This window comes from Populus euphratica, unplaced genomic scaffold, assembly GCF_000495115.2.
Source record: "Populus euphratica unplaced genomic scaffold, PopEup_1.0 scaffold1451.1, whole genome shotgun sequence".
Classification (NCBI taxonomy): domain Eukaryota; kingdom Viridiplantae; phylum Streptophyta; class Magnoliopsida; order Malpighiales; family Salicaceae; genus Populus; species Populus euphratica.
The window spans coordinates 1-11,960 of NW_011501297.1; the positions used below are offsets into that span (position 1 = coordinate 1).

The 11,960-nt window shown below is 32.5% G+C and overlaps 1 protein-coding gene across 1 annotated transcript; it reads left to right on the top strand.

The window, feature by feature from the left end:
• The first annotated feature begins 8,181 nt into the window (after window positions 1-8,181).
• LOC105117617 (cyclic dof factor 3-like) lies at window positions 8,182-11,716 on the top strand. Its single transcript, XM_011015349.1, has 2 exons — window positions 8,182-8,581; window positions 9,985-11,716. The coding sequence occupies exons 1-2, from the start codon at window positions 8,381-8,383 to the stop codon at window positions 11,290-11,292; spliced, it is 1,509 nt and encodes a 502-aa protein (XP_011013651.1). The 5' UTR covers window positions 8,182-8,380; the 3' UTR covers window positions 11,293-11,716.
• Window positions 11,717-11,960: the final 244 nt, after the last annotated feature.

The window sequence follows — 11,960 nt, forward strand, 5'->3', positions numbered from 1 at the left end:
TGATATAAAACCATGATAAAAATGCACTTTTAAGTACTAATCAGTTTTTCAATAACCTTACCACTGCGAAGAGTAGTGACTGATTTGACTTGATCCATGTGTTGGCTTCCAGAACTACTTGCATTTGCATTGTATGCCCCTTGGGATTTTGTTATAGTTGAGATGGAAACTTACCTTTCTCTTGGAAATTGAGAGCAGATGTTAATTTTGCAAGAGTATCTTTAAAATCTGTCATGTTTTGAGCAAGTTGAGTATTGATTATCTCTTGCTTACCAATGAATGCATGCAATGTTTCCTCAAGATTTCTTCTAAGAGGTGGAGCATAAGGAGGTGCATATCTATGAGAACTTTGGAAATTATGGTGTGCTTGAAATGGTGGTTGTGAAGTTTGTGCATTGTTGTTCTCACTCTTCTAACTAAAATTTAGGTGATTTCTCCAACCACGGTTGTATGTTTGTGAGTATGGGTTGTGGTTGGCCCTTTGGAAACTATTTAAAGCATGGGCTTGTTCATGGAGACATTCCTTAAAAGAAGGCAAGGTTGGACAATCGTTGGGGTTGAGTGTTCATTTGTTTCACAGATTTGACACACCATGTTTTCAACAGATTTTAATTGACCATTTTTTTTCAATTCTAATACCTTGACTTTTCTAGCTAAAGATGCAAACTTGGCTTGGAGGTCATGATCTTCCCTAAGGTTGTACATACCTCCACTAGATGTATGAGGTTGAGTTTTACTCGGTGCCTCATAAGTACCCGCAGTGTCCCAATTTTGAGCATTTTCAGCTAACAAGTCTATGTACTCCATTGCTTCATAGAAATGTGAAACTTACTCCATATCTTCAAAAGTTTCATTGCACATCAATTCAACCATTTGCCTATCTCTAGGTGTTAACCCTTCATAGAAATGTGAAACCAATCTCCATGTTTCAAAACCATGATGAGGGCAAGTACTAAGCAAGTCTCGATACCTATCCCAACATTGGTAAAATGTTTCTCCTGGTTTTTGAGGGAAAGTGGTGATTTTTCTTTTGAAAGAGTTTGTTCTGTGAGATGGAAAAAACTTCTTTAAAAACTGCTGTTGCATTTCATCCCAAGCACGAATGGATCCTGGTCTCAAATTTTGTAGCCATGTTTTAGCTTTATCTTTTAATGAAAAAGGAAAAAGCTTTAATCTGATGGTGTTCATGCTACAATTTAAATTAATGTATGTGTTGCAGACCTCCTCAAATTCCCTTAAATGCAAGTATAGATTTTCCAATTCTAAGCCATGAAAAGAAGGTAAAAGTTGAATACTGCCTAGCTTAAAATTAAAATGAGATGCATCAGGAGAAAAAACTATGCATGATGGTGCACTTGTTCTTGTGGGATTCATGTGGTCTCTAAGTGTTCTAGCACGGTTATTCTCATTATTTCCATTATGAAGTGATTGATTATCTTCTTCGGCCATATTTTTTGAAAATGATAAAAATACCCTACAAAGTCTACCACTTGATGTACATGACCACACTCTCATACACGTGTAGGAATAAAATAAAAGGAAGAAGAAAACAAAAGAAGAAGAAACAAGAGAAAAGAAACAAAGTTATATACAAGAAAAGTGAAAAGAGAAAATAAAATAAATATTATAATTTATACAAAACTTACCTCCCCGACAATGACGCCAAAAACTTGACACGACTAAAAGATTGATGACTTCTCCCAAGTGCAGGAGTGTCGAAGTAATAAATAACCTGGCAAGACCGGGGTCGAACCACAGGGAGGTTAATTGTACAAATTATAAACAACAATAATAACAATAATAACAATAACAACAACAATAGTAATAACAGTAACACTAATAATAATAATAATAATAATAATAATAATAATAATAATAATAATAATAAATACCCTACAAAGTCTACCACTTGATGTACAGAAAAAGAAGAAGAAGAAAAAGATGAGAACTTGGAGATGGAATATTAGTGTAAGGATTAAACAATGATAATAACAACTGTCAAGGTTAGAGGTTCTACTAATGGTATGTCAAACAAGTATAATATAAACTCTTATTATTCAATTGGAAACCACACACAAAGCAGGTTCCAATCAGATTATATATTGTTAACATGATTACATTAGTCATCTTATTCGATTAATGCTAATACTTGTAAATCTCGTCAAGCATTCATGATTATAACTTATGTTAACAACAAATCAAGTTCCTTTCATAGCTGAGGTGTCGGTTATACCATACAGTATGGGCTATGAAAGTGCCAAGCATTCGTTGTACCAAGTGTTATACAACATAAATCAAAATTAGTCATTTAACAAGGAAAGTATTAAAGAGTGAACAAGATAACAAATACAAAACATGTTAGTATCAAACATTAAAGTCCATATTAAGTTTACATTATATTTATTCTTACACCATTAGTGTAACCTTTTCACCTTGACATAATAAACTTAGCTAGACATAATGAAAGAAAGAAAAATAGATAAACAAAATAAGAACATAAAAGTTAACTAAGTAAAGGAAAGGAAATGAAAGGCATAAACTTAATATTAATGAAAGCAAAGCATAAACATTACAAAAAATACAAAGAGAGAAAGGAAGAGCATGATCTTGATCTGGACACCAAGATGCCTAAATGCATGGCAAATGCCTCCTTTTATAAGCCAAAATTAGGAACTATTGATTTGACGACTAATTGATGAGTGGGTGGCCAACTCTTGACTTGGTGACAATCCTTATCTTCTCTTGTCTGCTCAAAACATCATTGATAACGTCAAAATTGAAGCCACTCGAAAACATGAAAGTTGTAGGCAATTGTCTCAGCTTTCTTGTGTAAAAAATTCATCTCATTTCGACTTCTAGAACTCTAGATATGGCCAAAATACTGAACAGTGCTCGGGCTGGAGGACAGATTCGGGCTTCTTTGTTATTGCAACAATTTGGACTTGAAAATGGCCTTTTTAGATCTTGAGCTCCATATAAAAGTTGTAGGCATATGTCTTACCTTTTCATCCATATATAGTAGACCTAAATCTGAGATCTATCGCTCTAGATATGACTCAATTACCGAACAGTATTCCGGTTTGGATTGCACCGACATCTCTTTTCTAAGTTTGGCCATCTCTTTATCCTTTTAATTTCAATTCTTAAATTCATCAATCAATCCTTTCATTTATATGATAGGCCTGCATTTAAAATGAACATTTATAACAAATTAAAGGTATCTTATATTATTAGATATATTATTATAAAACATGCTTTAGTTAAGGAGTTATTGATACTTCAAGTGCAAAATGATGATATAAAATCTTGATAAAAATACACTTTTAAATATTAGTCGGTGAACAACACTTTTGGCCAATAACCATCACGATAAGCCTATAGATTTTAAGGCACCTCTTGGTCGGTCTTCGTAACTCCTTTTCTATCAATTCCTTTTTCCATATTGCAATATAAACTTTACGCTTTGCAACTTTCTCTTGAATCATTAGCTTGCTTGTATGATATAGTTCCAACAAAGGTAGCCTTCAATTTCATTGTTTTTTTGTGCGTGTGTATAATAATAATAACAATAATAATTTAAAAAAAAAACAAACAAGATGGAATGTCCATATATGCCAAACTATTATAAGCTTGTATGATTTTTATTCCAACGATCTAATTCATTCTTGACCCACGGAGGACATCATAGACATGGACGAATAAGAAGTCAATAATTCCTATATCATTGTCAAGCAAGATGTGAAATAAATGTAAATTTTATTAATAAGATTTGTTATGGTGCATGGAGGCTCGGGAGGAAAATAAATGTTTATCCGTTGTGTTCACCTTTTGTCAATATGTAGCTCTCCTTTTCCTATCTTTTCTTCTTCTTCTTCGTTTTCCGATTCCTTGGATCATATAATAAAGAACAAAAGGATTCTTTTGACAATCATGCCCTTTTCAAGCACGCCCAAAAATCCACTAAATAAAATAATATATATATAGTGCCTTAATACGTGGACTAAAACTAAATATAAAATTACAAAATGAGTGAAAGCATAACCCTATCTCTCTCGCTATCCTTTTGCCACTTTTGTCCCAACCCATCTTGCTTTTAAGCGTGTTGATGGCATTGAAAGCCTCACCGCCGGCCGTCCCATTAACATTAAAATAATATTTTTTCACTTGTTGACGCGTGGATCCCTAATTAATAAGGCAACGAGCTTTTGGCCTCTCCACACGTGTCAGTTCTGTAGAAAATCTCCATTCACCAGGAAAAAGCTAAGCCACTTGGAATAGAATCTTTCTGCAACCCTTGGTGGATGCTTCACACGTGTGATAACTGGAAGCCCGTGTGGTAACAGTAAGGAAATTCAGTGCATGTTTAGTACAGTGGTTTAAGTGCTGTTGTAAAATTATTTTTATTTAAAAATATATTAAAATAAATTTTTTATATTTTTATATTATCACACTAAAATAATTAAAAAACACCAAAAATAATATTAATTTAATCATTTTTCTTGCCAAATATACTTCAATACAATTTCAAATTGGCATGTGAGAATTAGAAGAAGGGGGTATTTTTGACTTTTTATTTTATGGTGGACCCTTCTTGGAATATGTTCTGACGTGGCAGAGAGCTACTTCTATTCAGTAGGTGCTTGCTAGTTTTGTGGAGTCCCAACTCTCGTGAGATTCTTAACATCAGCTTTCGACGGATTAACAAACATGCATTTTATTTGTTGTCGAGAGTGAGGGTGCGGTGAAAGATATTTTTTAAATTGATTTTTTTATATATAAATATATTTTTAAATTTTTAATATTAGTAAACTAAAATTATTGGAAAATATTAAAAAATTTAATTTGTCTAAATTAAAAACATTTATGCTATCATGGTTTGTTTTAGAAAAACTAAATTATGCAAAAAGAGATTTTGGTGTTTTTTTTATTATTTATGAGTGGCCAAGATGCAAGTTAAAATCAATGCATAATTTCTTGTTCTTTTTTTACCATTTATATCCATGGGAAAAAAGCAAAACGTGCAACACACATATTATATCAATTTCTCACACACAATCAATACTGGTGGAGACGGGCTGAAAAATTTTCCCCACCCCTCTCTTTATAAAATAATTAATTTTTCAGTTTGTTTAAAATAATTTTTTCAATTTAACCTTATTTAATTTCTTTTTCTTGCTCAATGACAAATTTACAAATGAAACAGAATTTAACATATCAAATGATCCAAAATTTGCAGGGACAAGATCAAGATAATCATGATGAACCACTGGAATTGCAGGGAGTGTATGAACAGTGGTGACACGTCGTTTCATAAGCTATAACCATTGTCGGTATGTGAACTCAACGCCGCCACTCATGGAGGGCCAAAACCAGGTGGATCTAGAGCAGCGTCCTCTTTTCTTTCTCCATGTGCTAGTTGTGAGTGTCCCCACCATCTACAAAACAAAGAAACCAGCACAAACACATTCGGTTTTATTGTCTTCTTTTTTCCACTATCTTCTCGGTTTCTCTTTTAGCTGGTTTTCACCACCATTGATTGTTGTTTTGGGTGAGATGAGGCTGTTAGCGTCGTGCAGATCTCATGGTTTGGAGAGTAAGAGGGCCAAGTTTATTTGTTTTATGAGGAGAACCTCGATTAGATTCTGTTGGGTTACACGAAATTAAACAAAAACTCAATTGGTTTCCTTATTATTTTATCATTTCGTTATAGCCCTTGATTTTTTTATTTTTTATTTTCATTCAATTAAAATATTTAATATTGAAATTTCTTTTAATTTAAACCCTAGATTGAATTAATCAATCTTTCCAATTTCAATTTAGTATTTAGTTTATCAAAATTCCTAAATTATTTTTTTTAATTGTACCCCTAATTAAATCAATTTATTCTTCTAAATTTAATTGAATTTACTGTTAATCTCTAAAATTATATAATTTTAATCAATCTAACATCAAATTTTAATTTTTCTTCAATTAAACTCTTTATTGATAAAGAATTGTCCTTGAACTTCAAACTTCTTTCATTTTTAGTCAAAGTAAATCAAATTAACCTCATTTCTCAATCTCGTTTTTAATTTAACCCTCAATTATTACCCAAAAATTCTCAAACTTTATTTTGCGTGTGATGCTTAATTATTGGTCTAATTTCAACCCCACCTGTATTTGTTTTTTAATTTTTTATTCTTTTATGATTTTTTTAACACACAAAAAAATGAATAAAATGATTAAATGATTAAAATTAACTAAATTAATTTTTTTAAATATATTTTTTGAATTTATTTTCTAATTTTTGAAACATGTAAAAATAAAGATTGAAAATTAGGTTGCAACAATTTCTTTATTATCAAAGAATCATCTTAATTTAAAATTTTAATTTATTAAAAGAGATCTTAATATATAATTACTAGCTTGTACTTAATTATATCAAATAGAATATGGTTGATGAGTTTTGAATTAAATTGCCTAGTCAATTTGATTAATATACTGTCAAAAAATTATATCATCCTAAAAATTTAAAATATTAAATGAAGTCTTGAAATATAATTATTAGCTTATACTGAATTATATCAAATTAAATAATAATAATGACTTTTGAACTTATAATCATTTCATCAATTATTTATATAATATAATAAATAAGCTGTAACATTTATTTATTTTTACATATAAGTTTTGAGATATTTGATTAAATATATACGTGGATTTTTTTTTGTTTACAATATAAAGGTTTTTTTGTCAACATAGAAATGGCACGTGGACAGTAATAATTCATGCTAGTTATTTTTTTTTTTAAATTTAACTTTAATTTGATTGTCCTTGAAAATCAACCAGTGGGTATCTGTAACCATTAAAACATAGGTTTTTTTTTTTTTTTACACGTTTCTCAAATATTTATTGTTTTCAACTTCTTATTGGTAGAATTTTGGTCTTTGGGCAATTAACATGTTTGTCTGAGTAGGGTTATTTCCTTTGTTTTTTTTTTTTTAATTGTAATATTAGTATATCAGAAAGTTATTTCAAAATAAAATTAATAATTACTAGATAAAAACATGGCATATAAATAACAATTTATAAATCGAAGAATGTCGTGTGCTGTCACCAAAATCAATGGTGAAAATTTAAATAATTGATAAGAGATTATATTTTCTTAACAAACGGGGATCGCATTAATTTATCATGATAAGATAAGAGAAATACACCCCTCGTAATCAAAGAGAAAAAACCTTCAAAAGAATGATATGTCACCGTACGATTTCGTCCACAAAATCGCTCCCCTCAAGCAAAATATCATGAGCGGGCAAGATTGAGAAGAAGCCCTTTTCATTCACAGATAAAAAGGTTTTATTTTGGTCCAAATTATTATTATTATTTTTTCTCATATATATATATATATATATATATATATATATAAGAGAAGTTTCAAGGGTTAGCATGGTGGTTTAAAAGAGCTATTTTATTTTTTATTTTTTTAATGGATTAAATTGACGCAATGAGTGTGTTTTAACATTATGCAGTAAAGAACTTAATTTTGATTAAAGCACAAATTGATCCAAGAATATTTATATTATCAGATAAGCTGCTTTTAATTATTCTACACTTTAGATTTAGTAAACCTCTTCATCAATCAGAATATTTTTATGCTTTTTATAGAATTTTATATTAAAAAAAAAAAGAAAACTTGGAGCCATTAGTCATATGTTAATCCATTAATTTAGGTTATAAAATAGTTATTTGTATATCCTTGTAACTTTATCTTTTTATATATATATTTTTATATTTTAAAAATATTTTTTAAAAAATTAAATATTTTTATTTTTTTATTTTAAATTAATATATTTTTGATATTTTTAGATTATTTTGACACGTTAATAAAATAATTTTTAAAAAATAAAAAATATTATTTTTATTTATTTTTAAATAAAAAATATTTTAGAAAGTAATGGTATTTTTAAATATATTTAATTAAAATTAAAAAAAATAAGAATAGGAATAAGAATAAGGAGGAGGAGGATTAAGGAGGGACAAAGCGGACATTTGCAAGGAATGGAAAGGGGGTGGCTGACTAGGACTGAAACGAAAAAGAGTGCGAGGAAGAGAATCAAAAAGAGAAGAAAGAGAAAAAGGCCAAAAAAATCTTTCCTTCAAGGCCACAAACAAAACTCCTGGCTCAGAATTACTCTCCCTGCTTACGTGGCACCACCCACCTGCAAATGGATCAAAAACGGAGAACAAAAACTTTTGACACCGAAAACTTAACACTAGTGTCAGATCTCTTCACTCGCTTTCTCTCTCTAGAAATACCAAGTCTCTCTAGAAGCTTACGGTTTTTTTAGTTGAAAAAAAAAAGAAAAAAGAAAAAAGACGCAGAGATTGAGAGGCAGAAATGTTGGAGCCAAGAGACCCGGCTATTAAGCTGTTTGGGAAGACTATTCAAGTGACAGAGATCTCTTCTACTACCACTACAGATAATGATGATAGTCAAGATCAAGACCGTCCATCTTGTGCAAGCTCTTCTCTTTGTGACACCGATTCTGATAATAATAAAAGAGATCATGGAGAAGAAGATATAGAAGCTGATGATAAGGTAAATGATTATTATTTGATTGGTTTATGAGATTTTGAGAGTGACCCATTTCTTAGAAAGTCAAAAGAATGAATGGGTTCTTCTTAGTTCTTGCTGAATTTGAAATTCACTTGCTTGCTGTTTTGGTTTCTAAACGTCAGCGTTTCACTGGTTGTGCTTATTATTGATTTGGTTCAGATGGCTTATGTAAATTTTCTTCCGCTTGTAGATTGCAGGTCTATAGATAACAAGTGTGTTTCAATTAACTAGCTTGATGATTCGCAGAATTATTATATTTGATTTGTGGATTTTGTTTTTTAATGGGAAATTTTGATTTGTTGCCTCTTTGTGTTGTCTCTCTCTCTCAAACCAACTTCTGTATTCTATTTTACCGTCTGGATTTTGGGTGCTGAATTGTTAGATCTCAGTGTTATAATTTCTTCCTTAAGTATATCTTTGAAAACCCATTTTCCCCCAAAAAATAGTCCTTTTTCTTGTATAAAAAGTGGTTGGTATTTTGAATTGTTCCTTAAAAGGCTTTCTGCTATTTATTTTTTGCAGTTAATTTTCAGTTTGACTTTTCTTGATAGCTCATCTAACAGTATTTCCTTGATTCATCTAAATAAAGGGTGGAAAAAAGGAGTGTCTTTGATGCCTGTGGTTGAAATTTCGTACCACCATCCATGCTTACTATCTACCTAACCTAACCTAGCCTCCTTGTAGAGGTTTCTGTCAATTTTCCATTCCTTAAAGTACACATGATTAATGGTGCTTACTTTTAATTTAGGAGGAGCTTAGATCAACATACTTCTGACTGTAGATTCTCATAAAAGTGATCAGCAAAATCTTATTTCATCTTCTAGTTTATCATTTTGTAATTCTGCTCTATTCAGATTTACATTGGGGGGCGGGGGCGCAAGAGGTTTCTTTTACCATTCTGACCAATCAAGTGTGTCGAAACACAAATGCTCATCATTTCTTGGTTTTGTTATTTTGAATGAGAAATGCATCAACCTTGTCATACAGCAATATCCTCTCTTGCCATATCCATATGTGAGTAATCGAGTTGTCAATGGGAACAGCATCTAGTTTAGGGTTAATGGTTCAAGGAAAACAATGTCACTGACCCCATACTGCTATTAAATGGAGGAATTGAGATAGGATAAACCTCATTTTGACTTCCTATGAAAAAACTGAACTCAGAAGTACACTCTACTAGCCCTAATGTCTTTCTTCTGTCTCACTTCTTGTTCAACTTTAATACAATTAAACTATGCATTTTCCAGGAAAATTCTGTCGTCGTTATGTGATTGTTTGTTGTAAATTTATCTGGTTTCTCCTTTCACATTCTTATTCCTCTACACAGTTTCTCAAGAATCTAGTGTTTTTACTTGTATTTATTAATTGTATTATGATCAATTCAGGACTCGGTGGAAAAAAGCCTGACTGAGAAACAGGAAGATGGAGTTTCACCTGTGGCTGCTGAAGAGCCTTCAAATCCAGATGCAAACTCAAGGACAAGTGAAAACCCTAAAACACCTTCCATTGAGAAAGAGAGTGAAGGATTGCAAACTTTAAGGACAGAAGAACATAGTGATACAAGTAATTCGCAAGAAAAGACCCTGAAAAAACCTGATAAGATCCTTCCATGCCCCCGCTGTAAGAGCATGGACACCAAGTTCTGTTACTACAACAATTACAACGTGAACCAACCCCGACACTTCTGCAAGAATTGTCAGAGATATTGGACAGCTGGGGGAACCATGAGGAATGTGCCTGTGGGTGCTGGTCGTCGCAAAAACAAGAACTCAGCATCTCACTATCGTCACATAACCATTCCTGAAGCTCTTCAGAATGTTCGAGCTGATGTTCCAAATGGAGTCTACCATCCTTCAATGAAAACTAATGGAACAGTGCTAACCTTTGGCTCTGACACACCTCTTCATGAATCAATGGCTTCTGTATTGAACCTTGCAGATAAAACAACGCGGAATTGCACAAGAAACGTGTCTCATAAACCTGATGCAGTGAGGATTCCAGTTTCTTATGGAAGTGGAGAAAACGGTGATGATCATTCTAATGGATCTTCAGTCACAGTGTCAAATTCAATTGATGAGGCAGGCAAAAGCATGTCGAAAGAATCAGCTATGCAGAATTGTCAGGGCTTTACCCCTGAGATACCATGTTTTCCTGGAGTCCCCTGGCCTTACCCTTGGAATTCAGCTCAATGGAGCTCCCCATTACCCCCACCTGCCTTTTGCCCTCCAGGTTTTCCTATGCCATTCTATCCTGCAGCAGCATACTGGGGTTGCACTGTACCAGGAGCTTGGAATATCCCTTGGCTTCCTCAGTCATCTTCTCCAAAACAAGCTTCCTTGAGCTCTAGCCCAAACTCTCCAACCCTAGGGAAACATTCAAGGGATGAAAACGTGCTCAAATCTAGCAACTCTGAAGAAGGGGAGTCAGCAAAGGAAAATAACACTGAAAGATGCCTTTGGATTCCAAAAACGCTCAGGATTGTTGACCCAGGTGAAGCTGCAAAAAGCTCTATATGGACGACTCTGGGGATTAAGAATGATAAGCCTGACTTGATTGGTGGGCGAGGACTGTTTAAGGCGTTTGAATCGAAGGTCGAAAAGAATCATGGAGCCGAAACCTCTCCAGTCTTACAAGCTAATCCTGCAGCATTGTCTAGATCACTCAAATTTCAGGAGAGCTCGTATTTTGGGTAGCTTTTAACTTGATATATATGTTCCAAGTGGTGGAAACCGATTCTGGTGTTTCCACTTCACAGCTTTATAAACCGAAGGTTCACAGTTCAGTCACTGGCCTCGTTTGTCTATAGTATCTTGCAGTGAATCTATACGAGGAAAGAGCATAGGAGAAGAGAACTATCCTAGTTAGCAGAAGTAGACACTGAAGTATTTATCTTTTTGTTGGATGCAGTCCAGGACGATGCTTTTTGTGTCCAGTTAGATGGTTTGCCAAGTTAATGTACATATTTATATGTGAAGTAGTGAGCGACCGAGAGCTTAGCACAGAATTGAGTTTGTGTGCCATAAATCCCATTTGTAATCAAATAAATTTGGGAATGGAAATCCAACTTGTTTCTACTGGCACTACATCTGTACAGGGTAGACTCCCATGTTTAGCTCACCCCTAGATTGTTCAATACAGGCATATTCTATGATAGCTCTTTTTGGAAACTCTAGATATCAAGGCCGCATGATGAATAAATTATACGAAGCAAGTTAGGTTTTTGTTTGATTTTTTTTTTTAAAGTTAGGTTTTTGTTTGAATTTTTTTTTTAGAATATTTACTGACTAATTTTTTAAGATCAGGTATATTTTTTAAATAATATATCGAAATAAGTTAAAAATTTACAATGAAATACTATACA

Excerpts from the sequence above, each read along its gene's own strand:
- LOC105117617 (XM_011015349.1), top strand. The coding sequence starts at position 8,381 with ATGTTGGAGCCAAGAGACCCGGCTATTAAGCTGTTTGGGAAGACTATT. Across the intron at positions 8,582-9,984 it reads ATATAGAAGCTGATGATAAG|GACTCGGTGGAAAAAAGCCT; the intron begins GTAAATGATTAT and ends TGATCAATTCAG.